The sequence below is a fragment of the Leptodactylus fuscus genome, chromosome 4 (assembly GCF_031893055.1).
Source record: "Leptodactylus fuscus isolate aLepFus1 chromosome 4, aLepFus1.hap2, whole genome shotgun sequence".
NCBI lineage: Eukaryota > Metazoa > Chordata > Amphibia > Anura > Leptodactylidae > Leptodactylus > Leptodactylus fuscus.
Window position 1 is genome coordinate 206717459 of NC_134268.1, and position 25518 is coordinate 206742976.

General features: G+C 46.1%; 1 protein-coding gene across 3 annotated transcripts in view; it reads right to left on the reverse strand.

Annotated features, from left to right (window-relative positions):
• Positions 1-25518, reverse strand: part of MALRD1 (MAM and LDL receptor class A domain containing 1) — a 305716-nt gene that overhangs the window by 70439 nt on the left and 209759 nt on the right. For 2 of the 3 annotated variants that reach the window (XM_075271657.1, XM_075271658.1), the window contains 2 exons: positions 14727-14928; positions 3859-4131 (listed from right to left, as the gene is read on the reverse strand). In XM_075271657.1, coding sequence (XP_075127758.1) covers positions 3859-4131; positions 14727-14928 — 475 coding nt within the window. Of the gene's footprint in view, positions 1-3858; positions 4132-14726; positions 14929-25518 lie in introns of those variants that run through there. The other variant, XR_012715476.1, reaches the window with a different exon arrangement.

The window sequence follows — 25518 nt, forward strand, 5'->3', positions numbered from 1 at the left end:
TCGATCGAATACTACTCGCTCATCTCTAACTATAATCCTTTAATAGTACCACAATGGGGAAATTCAGAGTGTGTGTCTTGCCTTATCTTATCCCATCTTATCTTAACCTATTCAAATTTTCTTATCTTATCTCATCAAGAAACCTGGTGGAAGTTTTTACACGTTCTTTGGATAACTCCACTAATAATAATATATACAAATATTAGTTACTGTAATTTCTGTTATTTCGTAAAAAGAGGCGATACACTGCTAAATATGATCTACAGTATAGACGAAACTGCCCCCCATAAGATGTAAATTTCAGGGTAAGACATCTCTTCTTTTCTATTCTATTACACTTGAGTAATAATCAGACAAGTGTTTTATGATAGATTTGATAAAACTGGATGAATCGGCTCCAAGTATTTAGCCACCTGTTGGTAACATACGGCTATATATAAACGCACCCTTGTTAGGCAGATAATGTTCTCCATTTAACAGCAGGGTGAACTAACAGCAGCGAGATCTCTAATGTGTGAAAATGAGTGGGCACGTACCAGAAGCGACAGAGGTGGATGCTCAAAATGTATTTTTAGGCTGCAGATTGTGAAGCTTCTGGAATGAAGATGGGAAAATTCCCTGTACTGTAAAAGTCACTTTCATAAGTTACTACCATCTTGTAAAATTTGTAAATAAGTTCAGTTAATGGTGGTAAAATTGGGAACGTGCCCAAAAAGTGATAATGGTAAAAGAGTATGTCCCCCAAGATAAGACATGACCTTAGTCTTCTTCTCGTATGGAGTCTTATAACTTATGGATACTAGATGACGACCATTATGACTGCCATTAAGGAGGCTATAGGCAGGGGTGTAGATTGAAGGGGTGCAAAGGGTGCAATCGCACCGGGGCTCAGGAGCTTTAGGGGGCCCATAAGCACTGGCATCAGTAGTGAGATTGCAGCTTCCATCTGGCCCATACGCCAAGGAGACCCACAGATTACCCCGACCACACTAAGGTGGATTAAACTCCTTAACTCCCGTAACCATCAAGAATTCACTGTAGGGATGAGGTAGGGGGCCCGGACAAAAGATTGCACCGGGGCCCACAAGACTTTAGTTATGTCACTGGCTATAGGGATTATCACCATAGACCCCCAACAGCATATAACTCTCCAGAATGGGACTAGAGGTAGGCATAGTAGGCGACCACTTGAGTCTCTAAGGTAGGGGGCACCATTTATGGGCATCTCCTGGAGAAAGCTTACGGCATAAATTTCCAGTTTCCATCTTGGGACCTTTTTGTGTGCGTCATGCACCTTCTTGTGTCACCGATAATATGACAAAGAGGCTGGCAGATTCTTAGGCATTCAAGGAGATTTGCCGGCTCTTTAGGGACCCCCTTTTTTCAGGAGCTTCTCGGAAATTTTGGGCCACATTACAAGAATGTTTATGAATTAAAGACGTTGTCTCAAAATAGACATTTGGTGATAAGGAATTACGAGCTGTTATCCTTATTTTGACAGTGATTTCACTCCCATCTTGGTTGATGGACCCAAGTCTAGTGCCTGTACCCTTGTCCGTTTTCTGTAAAACACTGCAGATCCAATACTAAAATGGACAGTCTAGGACCTTACGCTATGAGGATGATGTCAGAAAAGGTCTTGGAAGCTGTACCAATTTCTTCAGATAACACTAGGGAAAGTAATGGGGGCATGGTGACCTGACTGTAAAAGAGATGGGAACTGTGGGCCATATGTGATAAGGGGGGGGGGATAGGATGTAGATTATATGAGAGGAGGAGGAAGATGAGCAGAAAAACAGAGCTGGACTTTGATGACTATTAGGTCATATAGTAGCTCTCAATACTATTTGCTGACAACAGAAAGAAACCTCCGGTTTGCACAACAGTCCATGCTAGAAAAAAGAGGTCACACTGTGATCAGGTGTCCTAGCTACAAAATGATGTAGTCTTTGATTGTCTTTGGGACGGAGGGTCCATATCTAGACTTGGAAAATGTTGAAAAATGTTTCCGGCCTATTATCCTTACTGTTGTAAAGTAGTTGAACAGAAGCCGCCGTGTAACCTTCAAGAAACATGAAAATCCATCTCTAAACCCTCGGATAAATTTCAGATCTCTGTGTCTACTATGAAACTTTATTGAATTTTTTTCCATCAGATTTCTCGGTCTTGTTTATTTAGTTCTTTGTCCGTCTTTCAGGTCTCATATTTTATCTCGGAAAACAGATTTATTTTTTTTTCTCAAATATGTCATCACCTACAAAGATTATTTTATCGGCAAAAAGTGTATTTTCAACTACAAAGTGAAACAACATTTGTGGCTCTGTGATTACATATCAAAGGGAATAAAATCATTAGAAGGAAACTTTTTTTTTGTCCTCCAAACGAACATGTCGCTACAATTGCTTCTATTCTATTAATTTTAGAGAAAAGGCAAAAAGGAGCTTTGTTCAAGTCAGGAGACATGAAAGATCTTCAAGGTTACGTAGGGATAAGGTTAGGAGAATATCGACGTCTTCAGTGATCTCATTAGAAAGTAAGACGTGTCCTGGTTGTCCGCACAATAGGTCATTTTACCCGAATAACAACAATATCTAAAGGCAAAGCGGTAATGAAAGACAAAAATATTACATCAAAGTCCGGAACATCCGAGTGTCTCAGGTTTTTTTTTTTTTTGGAAAAGATACACGGAACAGAAACCTAAGGCTTGGTTCGCACTTGCACCCGGATTCCGTTCAGGGATTCCATTCTTTGGAGATTCGTGGACCCGAACACAGGTGTGAACCTAGAGTAATACTGTATGAAAGCTAGGCAGTATATAGTTAGACATGGTGGTCCTAAAAAGTGCCAGATTTATCATAATGTTAGGACGAGCCAGGGTCCCTCCTGTGCTGCGCGGAGGCTCCCGACCTGATCCTTGTCCAGCGCCGGAGTCACTGCTGGTTTCGGCGCTGGGCTAGGCTGGAGGTCTCCACTTGAGTGTGCAGAGGTTCAGGTTTCTCCCTAGTTCTGGGACTGGCACTTCCGGGATCAGGGGTGTCAGCGGTGAGCTTGAGGCTATTTAGGTCTCATTCTGGCCTCGGCCCGCCGCTGATTATTCGTTACTCCACGGTATCAGCTCCCTAGCGTTGCCTCTCCTGATACCTGTCTCCTGCCTCCTGTCACTAAACTTGGATTCCTGGGATTGTTTGACCCGGCTTGCCTTACAGACCTCTCTCACCTTCCTGACCTCCTGTGTATGACTCTTGGCTTCCACCTGACCTCCCTTTTGGATCCTGATTTGGCTACTCCATTTACCTTCTGTGCATGACCCGGCTTCCCTGACTTCACTTCTGCCATCTGCTGCCACGTGACCGCCAGTTATCGACCCAGCTTGCTTGACCACGGATTTGTTCCATGGGTATCTGTGTGTATTCCCTGGATTACCCTCCTGTTCATCTGCAACTCCATTCCTTCCTGCTCTCTTGGACTTCTCTCTAAGGTTAGTGTCTGGGTCCTTCTGGGTCCTCCTTCTTGGAGTTCGCTCTCTGGGTAGTTCCGGAGCCAGGCCTCAGACTTTTACCAAGTCCAACTCCACCATCAGGAGCTCTGGTGAAGAACTCCGGGGCCTGGTTCTGCTCCGGTTGGGAGAGAGTAGCACACCCAGGACTGTTTTTGCCTCGGCGCTTGAGGATTCTAGTTGCCCAGGACTTAATGAGTTATTTGTTACATCAGGTTCCTAACACGTAATTTCTGATGCCAGATGATAATTATATTACATTATAATCAGATGTGTGTCAAATCACAAACACACCCCGCTCTGCTATCTCTATACACATTACATTTGCACTTGTCTTCCTATAAAGAAGTCTAATGACTTACTGCAAGACTTTTCATCGTCCCCAAGCAGACAGTCGATCACACCATCGCACCGCATTATCAACGGGATACATTTATCAAAGCACTGGAACTCTGCAGCTCTGCACCGTGATACAAGGCTGGTGGTCGGAGATGAAGTAGGGCAGAGGATCTCATCGGTTCCATCTGTGCATTCTTCAGTTCCATTACATTTCGCTGATAAGGGAACACATTGCTTTTTATATATACAGGTGAACAAATCGTGAGGGCAGGAAGGCTGTGGTGGTGTGGCTGGTCCTGAAAAGCAAAAAAAATGTAAAAATACAGTAAAAAAATGAGATAAAGGAATAAGATTTCAACCAATTAAAATTGCAAACATCTAAAAATATATACTATGTATTTTTGTTTTATTTTTTTCTCATTAAATGGGTAATATTACAAAAATTATTTATGCAATAAATTGTTGATCTGAAACCCCCACCGATCAGATTGTAGCATCAGGCCCCTTTCCATTAACAATATGTATAGCAGTTAGGGAACAAGGCTTTCCCCGACCGCTATCGTGGTAGTCCGGGGCCCCGGCCGTTTTCGGCTGGACGCAGGCGCCATACCCCTCCACTCCCTGCAACCACAATCACTACGTCACTGGTTCCACAACTCTTCCAAAGAGACCCCATAGTATTAGAATGGTTTGTGGGTGGTGAACCCTAAAAATCCCTGGTTTGCCCGAACCCAGAAAATGGTCAACAAACCTGACTAGTTACAAACCAGTTACTCATCTCTAATTCCAACATGGACACTGTACATCATCTATAGAGTCACTAGAGGTTCCCACTTGGTCTATCAATAGTTAACCCAATCTCCAACATCAGCAATTCTATGGTAAAAGCAGACGACAACTGTAAGCGAGAGACTTGCAGCAAGAATCTGTAAGAGTCCTAGGGCAGGAAATGTGTTAGCATTTGATGTCAGATCCTTTCAGAGCATTGTCTGCACGCAGTAAAAGCTCCGTAATACCGCAAACACCCTACAGCAAAAACTGGGACAGGAATAAAGATGGTACGCGTGTAAAGATCACAGTGAGCCGGGAACAGGACGTCTTTTTGTTGCAGTGTGTTAACATGCCAGACTATAATCACTCCTAACATTGCTTCTTAGGAGACGTTTCAAGCTAGCACTCGGAGTATACTGTAGGGATATCCTCGAGTACTGTATGTTCCAGGCATAGAAATATGTCTCCGTGTATCAGGGGGCAGGATGGAAAAAGTCTGGGCCAGTGGGAGGTAATGGGCCCCTAATCTTTATAATTCAGGTCTTTTCTAACTTTCAGTACAAGCAGAGACTTTGGAGCTATGTACTGTACTGTATAGTATACTTGCCAACATTTACTGGCAGGAGGGACGGGTCCTCATCGATGTGCGGTATTATATATTGGTAGAAATCCAACAGTGTGTTGCATTCAGGCCACTGACGGCTTTTCCCATATGTGCCCCGGTGGTGTCGATATTGGTTTTGTTAATTTCGGCACCGATATCTCCCCACTGTCAGAAGGTACAAATACAAGTCTATGGCAATGACGCTGAGCTATAAGGCCCGCTCTTATGACAATGGGGAGATATCGGTGCCAAAATGAACATACCGGGAGAGTCGGGTCCTCATCGATGTGCGGTATTATATATTGGTAGAAATCCAACAGTGTGTTGCATTCAGGCCACTGTCGGCTTTTCCGGTATGTGCCCCGGTGGTGTAGATATTGGTTTTGTTCATTTTGGCACCGATATCTCCCCACTGTCAGAAGGTACAAATACACGTCTATGGCAATGATGTTGAGCTATAAGGCCCGCTCTTATGACAATGGGGAGATATCGGTGCCAAAATGAACATACCGGGAGAGTCGATAGCTTCATCGTGTTGTCAGCTTTCAAGTGGTAAATAATACTGCACATTGATGAGGATGGGAAAGGTCCTTTTTAAAGGAGTATTCTGCATGCAAGTTGCAAGGGGGTAACTTGCTGATTGATGGAAGTCAGTCCTCTGGGACCCCAACGAATTTGGCCAATCCAATGACTTTTATGGGACTATCGGAGTATATAGGTCTCCGCTACTGTATTTCCTGCAATCCCATAGACAATTGAATGGAGGGGCCATGCCCATGCTCAAGCCGCGGTTCCATTCAGACAGGGGAATGAACCCCACAGTGTTGGCGAACCAATCCCTATCTTGTGGACAGGGGATAACTTGTTGTAACTAAAATACCCCCATGAAGTGACAAGTTGAGCCCTGCTACATTGGTGCATGCCTGGCTGTTACCGTACCTTTTATCCTACGCTCATTACACAACATATCACTGACTCACCGCGCAAATCAGCACATTTCTGCCATCCGTCCACTTGCGGTGTATAAATTATATACATCCAATATCCTAATGCATGAGACTCTAATTGCTTTTATAATTGCCTGTTCCCTCCTTTGACACTCGGAGTCTCCCACTTCCATCTTCCAGGGGAGTTCACAGATGAAGTACATTATTCATACATTTGTCCTTGGAAAAACTAACAAATTAAATCATGACAAAGGAAAGTGGACGGAGAAGTTGCAAATCTACAGGAGTCCCGTTCTGCTATAATACTAAGCCGACTGTCAACACGAGATTATTATGCAGCTCTTCTAAAATTTACTAAAGCCAAATAAATTCCATTAAACACAGAGCGGGAACTTGGGAACGTTTGGTGACATTGAAATCTACAGAGTTCAGCGACAATTTGAGCATGTTCAACAAACAATTTGCTGAATATTCTCATTAATCTGCGCCTCGATCCTTTCACCCCCTCCTTGTTTTTTTTCCTGTTTGGCCGTGCATGCCTGGCATCTGAATGTATGGCTTTATTATGGGGAAGTCTTATTACAGTCCTGTGACCGGGCTATGTATATTGAATTTCTTCTCCTCCTGATGGCCTCTCCCACATTAGCATAACCTATTGGTAGAGCATTGATTTTTTTTCCATGAGAGATCGGTACATAATGAATATGAGCCATTTGCTTGACATGACATGGTGGAATTGATAATGATACGATGATGGATTTCTTCATGGTAGCGCCTGATGGATGGCGTAGAAAGTATGTACCAAAGAAGTAGGAGGAGGATGGAGGATAACAGAGAAAGGGAGAGGTAAAGGAACTGGAGAAGAGAGAAGGTGAGACAGATCCAGAGGCATAATCCTGACATGTCCTAAGTCCTGAGTCTATCATGAGTCCTTCGCCCTCCCTGCTCGGCTTGATTGACAAGTCTCTCACCCTATACACAAACAGGGAGAGCTTTGTCAATCAAGTCAGGTGAGTCAATGTCTGGACCCATCTCTCCATTCTTGAAATCTTCTCCCCATGTCCAAATTCATCTCCCCATGGACGGACTCCTCTCCCATGCCCAGACACCTTTGCCCTTGCCCGGACTCATCTCTCCATGTCCAGACTCATCTCCCTATGGACGGAGTCCTCTCCCCATGCCCAGACACCTTTGCCCTTGTCCAGTCTCATCTCTCCATGTCTGGACTTAACTCTCTATTCTCAGACTCATCTTCCCATAGACAAACTCATTTTTCCATACCCAGACACATTGGCCCTTGTCCAGACGTCTTCTCCCCATGTTCAGACTCATTTCCCCATGGATGGACTCCTGTCCCCATGCCCAAACACCTTTGCCCTTGCCCGGACTCATCTCTCCATGTCCAGACTCATCTCCCTATAGACGGACTCCTCTCCCCATGCCCAGACACCTTTGCACTTGTCCAGTCTCATCTCTCCATGTCTGGACTCAACTCTCTATTCTCAGATTTCATCTCTTCCCATAGACAAACTCATTTTCCCATACTCAGACACATTTGCCCTTGTCCAGACATCTTCTCCCCATGTTCAGACTCATCTTCCCATGCCCAGACACCTTTGCCCTTGTCTGGACCCATCTCTCCATGTGCAGACTCATCTTCCCATGGATAGATTCATTTCCCCGTACCCAGGCACATTTGTCTTTTTCCAGACTCATCTCCCCATGTCCAGTGAACCAGTTCAGATCTAACCAGGTTCTACCCACATATTCCAAAAGTTAGATGTTCATCTAAACACAAAACACTTTGGGTTGGTAATCTACGAACGGAAGCTAAAATATTATATTCTGGGAGAAATAAAAAAAATAAACATTTATATGACATCATATACGGGATCGCTGAGGAGGCTGGAAGAGGTCAGATGAAGACTGAGAGAGCGCCAGATGTCGTGAAGAGGCCCAGAAGAGGTGAGGGAAGGTGAGCATAAATGTTTGGCTTTTTTACACCGCCCCGGGACATGGCCTAATATAACAGTGAAGAGAAGCAAGTGACATCAGAATGGGACAGAGTTACTGCAACTGCAGTTGTTCAGCAGAGAAGACGCTGCAACAAACATCATGCACATCACACCAAGGATCCCTTTGCATACCCAATAGAGAAGAACAAGACCTAAGACTGGGCATGTGTGCCAACCTTCGTACATTTACCGAGGTGGACACAGTAAAAGCTATCCATAAAAACAGTAAGGGCTCGTTCACATCTGCACCCGGGGTTTCCGCCTTCAGGTTTCCGTTTCCTGCCCGAAACTGGTCAGGAGACGGAAACCTGCAGGTATTTTTTAAGTTCAAAAAAGTAGTAAATAGTTTGCAGCTCACCCATACATATGAAGATCTCGGCTTGCAATAATGAGTCCGGGGTGCACGGCACGCTCAATCCCTTGAGCGTAGTGAAGTTCAATAGAAGAAGAGAATTCGCCGGCAGCTCTCCGTAGATAAAATATAACTTTTATTTTGAATACATCATAAAATGACAAAACTTTGATGTAGCTAATAAATCAAAAAAGAAAAGAAAATCCCCCTAAAAAACGCAGACGCGTTTCGGAACGTCTGTTCCTTCCTCAGTATTTTTTAAACCCATTCAAATGAATGGGTTTGTAAGGTGTCCGGCCACGGTGAAACCGTTTTTTTTTTAAACCGGACACAAAGTCAGACATTGTGTCCGGTTTTAAAAAAAAACAGTTTCGCCGCAGAGAGCCCAAAACGCTCACCGGCGCTCATGGCCAGACACTGTCTGATAGGTTTACACAGCTTACTGAGTGAACGGCCATTTTCTTGTGGCCGCTGGCATGCGCAGTCATCTCTGCCCGAGGCTTGAGGCCTAGAAGATTGAAACCCAGGACACAAGAAGATACAGAGAGAGGCCGTTCCAGAAGAAGATGGAGGCGTCACTGCAGAGTTCTCTTGCAGCATTAGGGACGCCCCCAGTGCTGTTTGAGCGCTGAGGACCACCCCCTGAGCTGAGAGAACTCATTTGCATACGAAGAAAACCAGGATTTCTACCGAACGGCTGCGCGGAGAAGACATCTAAAGGTAGGAGAAGAATAGTCTTTCTTAAGGCTATTCGTAAGTGTTAGTCAGAAAAAAATGGTATCCAATGACAGTATCCCTTTAAATATAAAATGCAATAATAAATAGTATGGAACACAATAATGTTATAAATATGATAAATAATATAAATAATAAATACTTTAGAATACAATAATATGATATATACAAAATATGATAAATAATATAAAATAATAAATATAGTATATACCTGAGTATAAGCCGACCCGAATATAAGTCAAGGCCCCTAATTTTACCACAAAAAAATGGGAAAACTTATTGACTCGAGTATAAGCCGAGGGGGGGAAATGCAGCAGCTACTGGAAAATTTCAAAAATTAAAATCGGAGTTTTTGGGTGCAGTAGTTGCTGGTGCTGGGGGAGGGGAGGGGGTGTTTTAGTTGTCTGTCTGCCCCTTCCCTGAGATTGAGGACTGGGTTTTTTTTCCCCCACTTGGAATTCAGTCTGGCTGACTATAGGGTATCTGCAGTGCTCCTATTAACCCCTTCCCGACGGAACAGGAGCGCTACAGATCCCCTATATTCAGTAGACCGGGCACTGTCAGACACAGGGATACCTAATGTGTATGTGTGTCACAGTCATTTTCTACTTTTATATGTATTTTAGGGAAAGGAGGGATTTGCAACTTTTATTTTTTTTTAAAGCTTTTTTCCCCCCACTATTTTATTGGATATTCTATGCAATGATATTGCGGCTGATCATAGACCCCCTCCTAAAATAAATATATATATATATATATATATATATATATATATATATATATATATATATATATATAATTTTTTTTTTTGTTTTTGCTAACTCGAGTATAAGTCGAAGGGGGCTTTTTCAGCACAAAAACTGTGCTGAAAAATTCGGCTTATACTCGAGTATATACGGTAATGCAAAATAAAAAATACTGTAGAATACAATAATACTATAAATATAATAAATATAAAACACAATAATAAATACTCTAGAATACAATAATGAACACTACAATTATAATAAATGCCATAGAATACAATAATGAATGTTACACAATATATTACTGAATGGTTTCTGACCCAATTTCCACAAAACCACAATAACTGGACAAAGGAATTGTAATATAAGATTTACATGAATTATTAAGACGCCCCTGAGAATGAAATCTTCTCCCCTGAATTGTGGGAAATAATCTCCCAGTAAATTACGGTGCGGATGTTTTATCTTCTCAGTGGTCGGAATCCTCTAAATTCCCTACAGAAATAAGTTATTTTCGGCGCAGACGGCCGACTATGGGAAGAGTTTGTGGAGTTGTTGCGGCTTCAGAGGAATTTTATACATTTACTTGATGCTATAACAACTTTTTTGCCCCCATTATTCTCCTCTGCCATGACAGAGACCTTCTATGTGACTATGGACGTCCTGGAAATGTGCCAGAATTCAGAAAGAATGGCAGGAAAATAGTTATTAACATAGATGACAATAGAATAGTGACATAAAAAGAAGAATTGACATTTGGATTCTGAACGTGTCGCTTCCGTCACGCCTCAGGACAAAGCACAAATTTCACATTATTTTTTACCCTGGGAGGTTGTTTCTCCTGGGCTCCTCGGCGCCCCCTGCTGAGTGATGCACTTTGTATGACCTGCTAAGAGGAGTTGAGGAATGGAAATGACAATGGCTCTGAGCACAGTCCTGGCTGACAATAGAGAAGATACAGATGGCATCAGCTAACATGTCGATGTAGCATCGCTGGGTTTGTCATTTGGCACAACTCACCATTACCATAGTAAGTCGTTAGATCATAGATCCAGCTCTACTAGATTAAGCAGACTCAACCTTTGGCCTGACAACCTACTACTGCCCCCAATAAAGAGAATTGTTATATCTCATACTTTTTTGCTTGCTTGGATGCAGACATGTCCGTTATCCATCTGTGATACACGATTGCCTACATTCTTCCATATTGTCAGTCGGCCCTGGACTAGATATAAAAATCCAAATATAATATGGAAATACAACCCCCGGCCCGAGCTATACAGGATATAGATAGAGAGTAGATAGGACCTTGTAAGGCCAAACACAGGTCAGATTCCATTGGGGTATACTGGACCTATAGGGGTTGTAGAGGTAGCAGGAGTATCTGGGCCCTACTACCTGAGGGGGCCTGGAGGTGACTGGCTCTATATTAAAGGGATCCTATCATTAAAATGCAATTTTTTGTGACTAAGACATAGAAATGGCATTAAGAAAGGCTATTCTTCTCCTCACCGCCGTTCGGTAGAAATCCTGGTTTTCTACGGTATGCAAATGAGTTCTCTCGCAGCACTGGGGGCAGTCCCCAGCGCTCAAACAGCACTGGGGCGTCTCCAATGCTGCGAGAGAATTCTCCAACGATGGCCTCTATCTTCTTCTGGACAGGGCTCTTCACGCGTCTTCTTCCAGCGCTGGGGTGAAACGTCTATGCATGCGCAAGTCGGCTCTGCTGTCGGGACTCGGGCAGAGACGGCTGCACATGTCCCCCTGGTGTAAGCGGCCATTTTCTTGTGGCCGCTTACCCTGCTTACTGTGTAAGTGGCCACAAGAAAATGGCCACTTACATCAGGCTGGTATGCGCAGTCCGCTCTGCCCGAAGCCGACTTGCTCAGTGCCGGAAGAAGATGCGTGAAGAGGCCGTTCCAGAAGAAGATAGAGGTGTTGATGGAGAGTTCTCTTGCAGCATTGGGGACGCCCCCAGTGCTGTTTGAGCACTGGGGACCGCCCCCAGTGCTGCAAGAGAACTCATTTGCATACCGAAGAATTTCTACTGAACGGCAGCGTGGACATCTAAAGGTCAATGGATATGACCATGATTTCAGGAACTTTCTATGGTCTGGGACTTGTCAGACACCCAGCCATAATGTCCTTATTGTGGACAAGGCAGTGATGGGCTAGCCCTGGCTCTAAGGCTTGATTCACATCTTCTCATGGGACCTCCTGAACAGTAATCTTACCCCCATAAAAAATTGGTTACATTAGGAAACCCGCAGACCCTATAGACTATAATGGGGTCCATGTGCTTTCCACTCTGTTCCTGCGCAAAAAAGACGCGGAGAGAAAAGTGCTGAAAAATTTCATGCGGAGAGGGGAGCGGAACCCCAAATGCAGATGTGAACCATGAACATTATTATGATCCAGCAGAAAACAGCCAAATTTAAAGGGTGGTAAAAGAAGATAACTGAGAAGATAATCCATCCACACTAAGGACATCATGGCCGGGTTTCTAACCAGATCATAGAATGTTCCTACAAACATGGTCACATCTATTGGCAACTGATCAAGACAAAAGATGTCACCACTGAGATGGTTAAAGAAAATCTAAAAAAACTGCAAAATTTTATATTCATGTTTATATTCATGGGAAAACCCTTTAGATTGGTGGTCACCGGGCGCCCTGGTCTGACAGTATTCGGGGCAGCACCAACAATGTCTGTCCTCTATAGAACAGTCGGCTATACTTGTACTTGAGACTCCGGAGCTGCCCTCGTTTCCTCTCTTCTGTCTTGCCACTTGCACGCTTCTGTTTGCCAAGTCAGTGCACTTCTAGTTTTTTTTTGACAGTCTGCATTCTCATTTACAAAGAGCAATCCCAGATAAACTTCAAAGGTTTGTGATTGTGCGCTGCCGGCTGGAGCAGTATAGATAGGCATGTGTGTCTCTCCACGACCGGTAGACATAATGCTGGCTTCATTGACGAAACATTTCATGCATGTAAACTTTCTGATAGAACTCCTAAAACACATGGTAAAAAGCTGCAGCGAGTCTAAGCTCTTCTCTCCTGGCACGCATACAATTCCTCTGCCGCCCGTGTGCCAGTGCTTTCTAAGTGGCACCTTTAGAGTCTGGCCATAATACCCTGGCTCAGGACCAGATGGCACTGCATTAGGTTAATGTGCTCTATCTGGAGGCAAAAACATATTAATACAATATGTCTTCGCGTCAAACACTGGTTTATGTATGACGCTTATTGATAAGCTAAATATAGGCAAGGCGGTAGTTATCCTTGTACTATATACTGTATACTGCGACCTCCTTAATAGGATCTGTTATACATTCCAGGAGTTATATACTGTTGACCTATTCTCGTTATATAAAATCAGAGACGGTTCAACTCCCAGGACCCCTACAGATCAGCTCATTAAAAAGACCATAGAGTTTGAGTGAGAGCTGCAGCCTCTTGACAGGCTGATCAGAAGGGCCAGCTCTGTCTTGGGGAGCCCCTTGGACCCAGTACAGGTGGTGGGTGACAGAAGGATACTGTCTGTGGTGACCTCCACGCGGGAGAACAAATCCCACCCCATGTATGAGACCTTGACGGCACTTGGCAGCACTGTAAGTGACCGTCTGCTTCACCCCAAGAGTGAGAAGGAGCTATCGGAGGTCCTTCCTTCCAACTGCGATCAGACAACATAATGTACATCAGACCAAGCGAAGATCACTCCGCACAGAGAACTAAATGATCCTTGAGTCTTCCTTCTTTCTTCTCTTCCTTAGCTGCTATGGACTCCTAGTATGTTTTCTTTTTCTCATGTGTCTACGTCTGTAATATATTACTGTGTATTATCCTGTATCTGTATTACTATGCTGCTATAACATACTGAAATTTCCCCACTGTGGGACTATTAAAGGATTATCTTATCTTATCTTTACTGATTACCAAGCACAGCACCATACACATCATAGTGGATGTACTTGGTATTACAACGCAGCTCCAGGGATATGTGGCAAACCAGACAGACTGAACGCAACAAAATATGCTTACTATTGCACTACTTAGAGCAGGACTACGGATAGAGAAATATGCCTTTAATATACTTTGATTTCCAAAATTTTCAATAATTTGGAAGGAGGGGACAGAATCCATCTACGACCAATTTAACACATGGACTATTCAAGGTGCTTTCATGGAAAGGGCAGCAAGAAATGATAAGTCATCTCTAAAAATGGTGGGTACCGGGGAGAGCTGCTGTGGGGAATAGAAATTCCTTGCATCGGCTCTTTCCTATCAATCAAAAAATTTGTTGAACCTATGGCGTGGAAACCAACAAAACATGCAGAATTATAATGTGTACAACACTACGTCTGGCAAAGTTTAACTTGATAACCTTTTGAGATAAAAATTCCTTGGGGAATTTTCCCAAAAGACAAAAAATTTTTCCCAAAAGACAAAAAATGTCGTAATCTTTCCAACCAGAGAGTCGCGGTCCAGCGGTGGGTCCCTAAGGCACCCCTGTTAGGAATGGCAGCTCAGCAAATCTTATCACAGAGGACAAAAGCAAAAAAAACGCCATCGATGGAGTCAACGCAAAGCAGTCTGTGCCACAGTGTTAACACATTAAGGGTCAAGTTAAAGTTTGCTATATCAGTACATGATTTATATCGTTCCAATCCAACTACTACTACCTCTAATACAAGCCTATGAAGATACTAAATCCACTCACCTCCCACCTGGCAGTCTATCGTAAACGAAATATCATCCAAAGCAATATCAACCTTTTTGCTGCCCCCGACCTGAGCTTCAAAGGCGACCCGAAACGGACTGTTGCTGGCCAGAATGACACTGCTGTACATCCACCTTTGCTCTGTGCTCTTGGACGCCGACCATCGAAGAACATTCAGTCCATACTCGGTGACTATATATACCTGTAACGTGGCATATAAAATACAGTCCATAAAACATTATAGTAAAATGACCATTAATCAGAATTTTCTGGATTTAGAAGGATCTCCGTCTCGGCAGATTGTACATGCTGATGGATGGGACAGACAGCGTCGCCCGCACAACAATTTATGCCGATGATAAAACCAATCAGTCTTGCTTTAAAGAACTCCGAGCATGATGCATGGAAACCTATCATAAAAAGTGAATGACTTTGAAAAGCTGCAAAAGGCAAATGTCTAAATAATCAATTTTCTCTCATATTCCACTGACACAATAAGATGATGTGAAACAGGAAATACATGCATAAACAGAAGACCCAAATATGCAAAAAAATTCTGTTTATTCTAATGCAGATGAGAAAAAAACGGGAAAGGTGACATTCAAGAATGTGTTTACTAGCGAGGAGTAGGAAGCGCCCACATCGGACTGTGTTATGGAGCTGAATACTTACTGAGATTGGAATATTAAAGGGGTTCTCGGCTTTGATATCCCCAATAATAAGTAGAGATGAGCGAACAGTGTTCTATCGAACTCATGTTCGATCGGATATTAGGCTGTTCGGCATGTTCGAATCGAATCGAACACCGCGTGGTAAAGTGCGCCATTACTCGATTCCCCTCCCACCTTCCCTGGCGCCTTTTTTGCTCCAATAACAGCGCTGGGTAGGTGGGACAGGAACTACGACACCGGTGACGTTGAAAAAAGTAGGCAAAACCCATTGGCTGCCGAAAACATGTGACCTCTAATTTAAAAGAACAGCGACGCCCAGCTTCGCGTCATTCTGAGCTTGCAATTCACCGAGGACGGAGGTTTCCGTCCAGCTAGCTAGGGCTTAGATTCTGGGTAGGCAGGGACAGGCTAGGATAGGAAGGAGAAGACAACCAACAGCTCTTGTAAGAGCTAAATTCCAGGGAGAAGCTTGTCAGTGTAACGTGGCACTGACGGGCTCAATCGCCGCAACCCAGCTTTCCCAGGATCCTGAATGGAATACACTGTCAGTGTATTCCCGTATACCCGATATATACCCCGATACCCGTTCCAACGGTGTGCCCCCCCACCTTCACCCCAGAAATACCCTGCAAGTCCCCTAGCAATAGAATTGGGGCTATATACACCCACAATTTTTACTACTGGTATACAGTGCCATTGTCTGACTGGGAATTCAAAGAATATATTGGGAATACAAATACCCTCATTTCTTGCTACTGCCATATAGTGCCAGTGTCTGACTGGGAATTCAAAGAATATATTGGGGTTACGTGCACCCACAATTTTTACTACTGGTATACAGTGCCATTGTCTGACTGGGAATTCAAAGAGTATATTGGGAATACAAATACCCTCATTTCTTGCTACTGCCATATAGTGCCAGTTTCTGACTGGGAATTCAAAGAATATATTGGGGTTACGTGCACCCACAATTTTTACTACTGGTATACAGTGCCATTGTCTGACTGGGAATTCAAAGAGTATATTGGGAATACAAATACCCTCATTTCTTGCTACTGCCATATAGTGCCAGTTTCTGACTGGGAATTCAAAGAATATATTGGGGTTACGTGCACCCACAATTTTTACTACTGGTATACAGTGCCATTGTCTGACTGGGAATTCAAAGAATATATTGGGGTTATAAATACCCTCATTTCTTGCTACTGCCATATAGTGCCAGTTTCTGACTGGGAATTCAAAGAATATATTGGGGTTACGTGCACCCACAATTTTTACTACTGGTATACAGTGCCATTGTCTGACTGGGAATTCAAAGAATATATTGGGGTTATAAATACCCTCATTTCTTGCTACTGCCATATAGTGCCAGTTTCTGACTGGTAATTCAAAGAATATATTGGGGTTACGTGCACCCACAATTTTTACTACTGGTATACAGTGCCATTGTCTGACTGGGAATTCAAAGAGTATATTGGGAATACAAATACCCTCATTTCTTGCTACTGCCATATAGTGCCAGTGTCTGACTGGGAATTCAAAGAATATATTGGGGTTACGTGCACCCACAATTTTTACTACTGGTATACAGTGCCATTGTCTGACTGGGAATTCAAAGAGTATATTGGGAATACAAATACCCTCATTTCTTGCTACTGCCATATAGTGCCAGTTTCTGACTGGGAATTCAAAGAATATATTGGGGTTACGTGCACCCACAATTTTTACTACTGGTATACAGTGCCATTGTCTGACTGGGAATTCAAAGAGTATATTGGGAATACAAATACCCTCATTTCTTGCTACTGCCATATAGTGCCAGTTTCTGACTGGGAATTCAAAGAATATATTGGGGTTACGTGCACCCACAATTTTTACTACTGGTATACAGTGCCATTGTCTGACTGGGAATTCAAAGAATATATTGGGGTTATAAATACCCTCATTTCTTGCTACTGCCATATAGTGCCAGTTTCTGACTGGGAATTCAAAGAATATATTGGGGTTACGTGCACCCACAATTTTTACTACTGGTATACAGTGCCAATTTCTAACTAGGAATTCAAAATGCGCAAGGCTCCCGGAAAGGGACGTGGACGAGGCCGTGGGCGAGGTCGGGGGAATGGTTCTGGGGAGCAAGGTAGCAGTGAAGCCACAGGGCGTCCCGTGCCTACTCCTGTGGGGCAGCAAGCATTGCGCCACTCCACAGTGCCAGGGTTGCTTGCCACATTAACTAAACTGCAGGGTACAAACCTTAGTAGGCCCGAGAACCAGGAACAGGTCTTGCAATGGCTGTCAGAGAACGCTTACAGCACATTGTCCAGCAGCCAGTCAGACTCTGCCTCCTCTCTTCCTATTACCCAACAGTCTTGTCTTCCTTCCTCCCAAAATTCCGAAGCTTTACAGAACAATAACCCAAACTGTCCCTGCTCCCCAGAGCTGTTCTCCGCTCCTTTCATTGTCCCTCAACCTGCCTCTCCACGTCACGATTCCACGAACCTAACAGAGGAGCATCTGTATCCAGATGCTCAAACACTAGAGTCTCCTCCATCTCCGTTCGATTTGGTGGTGGATGACCAGCAACCCACCCTCATCGACGATGATGTGACGCAGTTGCCGTCAGGGCATCCAGTTGACCGGCGCATTGTGCGGGAGGAGGAGATGAGACAGGAGTTGGAAGAGGAAGTGGTGGATGATGAGGACACTGACCCGACCTGGACAGGGGGGATGTCAAGCGGGGAAAGTAGTGTGGATGTTGAGGCAGGTGCAGCACCAAAAAGGGTAGCTAGAGGCAGAGGCAGAGGTCAGCAGCTTAGGCGAAGCCAGGCCACACCCGGAATCTCCCAAGATGTTCCAGTTCGTACCCAGCCCCGAAAAACTCCCACCTCGAGGGCACGTTTCTCGAAGGTGTGGAGTTTTTTCAAGGAATGCGCCGAGGACAGATATAGTGTTGTCTGCACAATTTGCCTCTCGAAATTGATTAGGGGCTCTGAGAAGAGCAACCTGTCCACCACTTCAATGCGCCGTCATTTGGAATCCAAGCACTGGAATCAGTGGCAGGCAGCAACGGCAGGACAAAGGCCGACTGCCGTTCACGCCACTGCCACTGCCTCTGCCTCTGCCTCTGCCACTGCCACTGCTGACTGTGCTGGCGATGCACTCCAGAGGACGAGCCAGGACACCACTTCATCTGCCTCCGCCACTTTGTTGACTTCTACCTCATCCTCCCCTGGTCCTGTCTTATCTCCTTCTCCTGCACCATCAAAGGCACCATCAGGCGTTTCTTTACAACAACCCACCATCTCTCAGACATTGGAGCGGCGGCAGAAATACACTGCTAACCACCCACACGCGCAAGCCTTGAACGCCAACATCGCTAAACTGCTGGCCCAGGAGATGTTGGCGTTCCGGCTTGTTGAAACTCCCGCCTTCCTGGACCTGATGGCAACTGCGGCACCTCGCTATGCCGTCCCTAGCCGTCACTACTTCTCCCGGTGTGCCGTCCCCGCCTTGCACCAGCACGTGTCACTCAACATCAGGCGGGCCCTTAGTTCCGCGCTTTGCACAAAGGTCCACTTGACCACCGACGCGTGGACAAGTGCATGCGGACAGGGACGCTACATTTCACTGACGGCACACTGGGTGAATGTAGTTGAGGCTGGGACTGCTTCCCAAACTGGCCCGGTGTACCTCGTCTCCCCGCCTAACATTCCTGGCAGGGACACGAGAAGAACACCCCCCTCCTCCTCCTCCTCCTCTACCGCCTCCTCCTCCGCCACCGCCTCCTCCTCCGCCACCGCCTCCTCCTCCGCTGTTAGATTGACCCCAGCTACGAGTTGGAAACGTTGCAGCACTGGCGTTGGTAGACGTCAGCAGGCTGTGCTGAAGCTGATCAGCTTGGGGGACAGACAGCACACTGCCTCCGAGGTGAGGGATGCCCTCCTCGATGAGACGGCAATATGGTTTGAGCCGCTGCACCTGGGCCCAGGCATGGTCGTTTGTGATAACGGCCGGAACCTGGTAGCAGCTCTGGAGCTTGCCGGACTCCAACATGTTCCATGCCTGGCCCACGTCTTCAACCTAGTGGTGCAACGTTTCCTAAAGAGCTACCCCAATGTTCCAGAGCTACTGGTGAAAGTGCGGCGCATGTGCGCCCACTTTCGCAAGTCGACAGTAGCCGCTGCTAGCTTAAAATCTCTCCAGCAACGCCTGCATGTGCCACAACACCGGCTTTTGTGCGACGTCCCCACACGCTGGAACTCAACGTTTCAGATGTTGAATAGAGTGGTTGAGCAGCAGAGACCTTTGATGGAATACCAGCTACAAAACCCTAGGGTGCCACAAAGTCAGCTGCCTCAGTTTCACATCCATGAGTGGCCATGGATGAGAGACCTTTGTGACATCCTACGGGTCTTTGAGGAGTCCACAAGGAGGGTGAGCTCTGAGGATGCGATGGTGAGCCTTACAATCCCGCTCTTGTGTGTTCTGAGAGAATCCCTGATTGACATCAGGGATAACTCAGATCACACAGAGGAGTTAGGGATAGCATCCGATCCGTCACAGCTGGAGAGTAGGTCCACACATCTGTCCGCTTCACTGCGTTTAATGGAGGAGGAGGAGGAGGAGGAGGAGGAAGAAGAGTTGTCCGATGATGTGATGGTGATACAGGAGGCTTCCGGGCAACTTCGAATCGTCCCATTGTTGCAGCGCGGATGGGTAGACATGGAGGATGAGGAGGAAATGGAGATTGAACTTTCCGGTGGGGCCAGAGGAGTCATGCCAACTAACACTGTGGCAGACATGGCTGAGTTCATGTTGGGGTGCTTTACAACCGACAAGCGTATTGTCAAAATCATGGAGGACAACCAGTACTGGATCTTTGCTATCCTTGACCCCCGGTATAAAAACAACATCTCGTCTTTTATTCCGGTAGAGGGGAGGGCCAATCGCATCAATGCTTGCCACAGGCAATTGGTGCAGAATATGATGGAGATGTTTCCAGCATGTGACGTTGGCGGCAGGGAGGGCAGTTCCTCCAGTAGGCAACCAAGTTCTCACCGGTCCACACAAACGAGGGGCACACTGTCTAAGGTCTGGGACACCTTGATGGCACCCCCTCGCCAAAGTGCCGCCACGGAGGGTCCTAGTGTCACCAGGCGTGAGAAGTATAGGCGCATGTTGCGGGAATACCTTTCCGACCACAGCCCTGTCCTCTCCGACCCCTCTGCGCCCTACACGTATTGGGTGTCGAAGTTGGACCTGTGGCTTGAACTTGCCCTATATGCCTTGGAGGTGCTGTCCTGTCCTGCCGCCAGCGTCCTATCTGAGAGGGTGTTCAGTGCAGCCGGTGGCATCATCACTGACAAGCGCACCCGTCTGTCAGCTGAGAGTGCCGACCGGCTCACTTTGATAAAAATGAACCACCACTGGATAGAGCCTTCATTTTTGTGCCCACCTGTGTAAAGCACCCCAACATGAAACTCCATGTCTGTACTCAACCTCTCCAATTCCTCCGCATCCTCATACTCATCCACCATAAGCATTGCACAATTCTGCTAATACTAGGCTCCCTCCACCTTGATTTCCCCCAACTCTGCTGGTTAGAGGCTCCCTCCACCATGAATTTGCCCAAACTGGGCTGTTTAGAGGCTCCCTCCACCATGAATTGGTCCAAACTGGGTTTTTTAGAGGCTCCCTCCACCATGAATTTGCCCAAACTGGGCTGTTTAGAGGCTCCCTCCACCATGAATTGGTCCAAACTGGGCTGGTTAGAGGCTCCCTCCACCATGAATTTCCCAAAACTTGGCTGTTTAGAGGCTCCCTCCACCATGAATTTGCCCAAACTGGGCTGTTTAGAGGCTCCCTCCACCATTAATTGGTCCAAACTGGGCTGGTTAGAGGCTCCCTCCACCATGAATTTGCCCAAACTGGGGTGGTTAGAGGCTCCCTCCACCATTAATTGGTCCAAACTGGGCTGGTTAGAGGCTCCCTCCACCATGAATTTCCCAAAACTTGGCTGTTTAGAGGCTCCCTCCACCATTAATTGGTCCAAACTGGGCTGGTTAGAGGCTCCCTCCACCATGAATTTGCCCAAACTGGGCTGTTTAGAGGCTCCCTCCACCATTAATTGGTCCAAACTGGGCTGGTTAGAGGCTCCCTCCACCATGAATTTGCCCAAACTGGGCTGTTTAGAGGCTCCCTCCACCATGAATTGGTCCAAACTGGGGTGGTTAGAGGCTCCCTCCACCATGAATTGGTCCAAACTGGGGTGGTTAGAGGCTCCCTCCACCATTAATTGGTCCAAACTGGGCTGGTTAGAGGCTCCCTCCACAATTAATTGGTCCAAACTGGGCTAATTAGAGGCTCCCTCCACCATGAATTGGTCCAAACTGGGTTTTTTAGAGGCTCCCTCCACCATGAATTTGCCCAAACTGGGCTGTTTAGAGGCTCCCTCCACCATGAATTGGTCCAAACTGGGCTGGTTAGAGGCTCCCTCCACCATGAATTGGTCCAAACTGGGGTGGTTAGAGGCTCCCTCCACCATTAATTGGTCCAAACTGGGCTGGTTAGAGGCTCCCTCCACCATTAATTGGTCCAAACTGGGCTGGTTAGAGGCTCCCTCCACCATGAATTTGCCCAAACTGGGGTGGTTAGAGGCTCCCTCCACCATTAATTGGTCCAAACTGGGCTGGTTAGAGGCTCCCTCCACAATTAATTGGTCCAAACTGGGCTAATTAGAGGCTCCCTCCACCATGAATTGGTCCAAACTGGGTTTTTTAGAGGCTCCCTCCACCATGAATTTGCCCAAACTGGGCTGTTTAGAGGCTCCCTCCACCATGAATTGGTCCAAACTGGGCTGGTTAGAGGCTCCCTCCACCATGAATTTCCCAAAACTTGGCTGTTTAGAGGCTCCCTCCACCATTAATTGGTCCAAACTGGGCTGGTTAGAGGCTCCCTCCACCATTAATTGGTCCAAACTGGGCTGGTTAGAGGCTCCCTCCACCATTAATTGGTCCAAACTGGGCTGGTTAGAGGCTCCCTCCACCATGAATTTCCCAAAACTTGGCTGTTTAGAGGCTCCCTCCACCATTAATTGGTCCAAACTGGGCTGGTTAGAGGCTCCCTCCACCATGAATTTGCCCAAACTGGGCTGTTTAGAGGCTCCCTCCACCATGAATTGGTCCAAACTGGGTTTTTTAGAGGCTCCCTCCACCATTAATTGGTCCAAACTGGGCTGGTTAGAGGCTCCCTCCACAATTAATTGGTCCAAACTGGGCTAATTAGAGGCTCCCTCCACCATGAATTGGTCCAAACTGGGTTTTTTAGAGGCTCCCTCCACCATGAATTTGCCCAAACTGGGCTGTTTAGAGGCTCCCTCCACCATGAATTGGTCCAAACTGGGCTGGTTAGAGGCTCCCTCCACCATGAATTGGTCCAAACTGGGGTGGTTAGAGGCTCCCTCCACCATTAATTGGTCCAAACTGGGCTGGTTAGAGGCTCCCTCCACCATTAATTGGTCCAAACTGGGCTGGTTAGAGGCTCCCTCCACCATGAATTTGCCCAAACTGGGGTGGTTAGAGGCTCCCTCCACCATTAATTGGTCCAAACTGGGCTGGTTAGAGGCTCCCTCCACAATTAATTGGTCCAAACTGGGCTAATTAGAGGCTCCCTCCACCATGAATTGGTCCAAACTGGGTTTTTTAGAGGCTCCCTCCACCATGAATTTGCCCAAACTGGGCTGTTTAGAGGCTCCCTCCACCATGAATTGGTCCAAACTGGGCTGGTTAGAGGCTCCCTCCACCATGAATTTCCCAAAACTTGGCTGTTTAGAGGCTCCCTCCACCATGAATTTGCCCAAACTGGGCTGTTTAGAGGCTCCCTCCACCATTAATTGGTCCAAACTGGGCTGGTTAGAGGCTCCCTCCACCATGAATTTGCCCAAACTGGGGTGGTTAGAGGCTCCCTCCACCATTAATTGGTCCAAACTGGGCTGGTTAGAGGCTCCCTCCACCATGAATTTCCCAAAACTTGGCTGTTTAGAGGCTCCCTCCACCATTAATTGGTCCAAACTGGGCTGGTTAGAGGCTCCCTCCACCATGAATTTGCCCAAACTGGGCTGTTTAGAGGCTCCCTCCACCATTAATTGGTCCAAACTGGGCTGGTTAGAGGCTCCCTCCACCATGAATTTGCCCAAACTGGGCTGTTTAGAGGCTCCCTCCACCATGAATTGGTCCAAACTGGGGTGGTTAGAGGCTCCCTCCACCATGAATTGGTCCAAACTGGGGTGGTTAGAGGCTCCCTCCACCATTAATTGGTCCAAACTGGGCTGGTTAGAGGCTCCCTCCACAATTAATTGGTCCAAACTGGGCTAATTAGAGGCTCCCTCCACCATGAATTGGTCCAAACTGGGTTTTTTAGAGGCTCCCTCCACCATTAATTGGTCCAAACTGGGCTGGTTAGAGGCTCCCTCCACAATTAATTGGTCCAAACTGGGCTAATTAGAGGCTCCCTCCACCATGAATTGGTCCAAACTGGGTTTTTTAGAGGCTCCCTCCACCATGAATTTGCCCAAACTGGGCTGTTTAGAGGCTCCCTCCACCATTAATTGGTCCAAACTTGGCTGTTTAGAGGCTCCCTCCACCATGAATTTGCCCAAACTGGGCTGTTTAGAGGCTCCCTCCACCATTAATTGGTCCAAACTGGGCTGGTTAGAGGCTCCCTCCACCATGAATTTGCCCAAACTGGGGTGGTTAGAGGCTCCCTCCACCATTAATTGGTCCAAACTGGGCTGGTTAGAGGCTCCCTCCACCATTAATTGGTCCAAACTGGGCTGGTTAGAGGCTCCCTCCACCATGAATTTGCCCAAACTGGGCTGTTTAGAGGCTCCCTCCACCATGAATTGGTCCAAACTGGGCTGGTTAGAGGCTCCCTCCACCATGAATTTCCCAAAACTTGGCTGTTTAGAGGCTCCCTCCACCATTAATTGGTCCAAACTGGGCTGGTTAGAGGCTCCCTCCACCATGAATTGGTCCAAACTGGGGTTTTTAGAGGCTCCCTCCACCATGAATTGGTCCAAACTGGGGTTTTTAGAGTCTCCCTCCACCATGAATTGGTCCAAACTGGGGTTTTTAGAGTCTCCCTCCACCATGAATTGGTCCAAACTGGGGTTTTTAGAGGCTCCCTCCACCATGAATTTGCCCAAACTCTGCTGGTTAGAGGCTCAATCCACCCTGATTTTCAAAACAAATGTTGGTGCCAACCTCAACTTACTACAAGGGCCAAATTCACTGCTGGTGACAAGCTCTCCTCACTGCAAGTGCCAAATACACATGTTTCAAGGTGTTTTCCTACTGTCAGAGAGGTGGTATTGAGTGTGTAAAGTGTGTAGTTGTTAGGCTGTGATGTTGGGGTAATAGAGGGTCTTTGGTGTGTTAGATGCCCCCAGACATGCTTCCCCTGCTGTCCCAGTGTCATTCCAGAGGTGTTGGCATCATTTCCTGGGGTGTCATAGTGGACTTGGTGACCCTCCAGACACGGATTTGGGTTTCCCCCTTAACGAGTATCTGTTCCCCATAGACTATAATGGGGTTCGAAACCCGTTCGAACACACGAACATTGAGCGGCTGTTCGAATCGAATTTCGAACCTCGAACATTTTAGTGTTCGCTCATCTCTAATAATAAGTCCCTTAGAGATCCTTAGTGATTTATTGCAATCTACGTGGGAATCTGGAAGCCAATCTCCAGTTTCCCTACAGCACCTCCACAGGCACCTGTACCTTGACTCCTTGTATCTCTGATCAGGTCGGTACAATAGAAGTCTATGGAGAAAGGAGGAGGAAGAGGGGAGCTGCTCAAAGCAGAGAGACATCTGCACTTTAGAGAGACAGTTTCCTTTCCCAACATACTGTAGGTGAATGATCAGGAATTACTATCCAGCTCTCTCCTAACCAGAATAACTCTGTAAACAGCCACATATATCACTCTCCATCTATCTATCTATCTATCTATCTATCTATCTATCTATCTATCTATCTACGTCATTGTAAATTGACACTGCTTAACTATAGACATAAAGAGGTTCTGATTAGAGATGAGCGAACAGTAAAATGTCCGAGGTTCG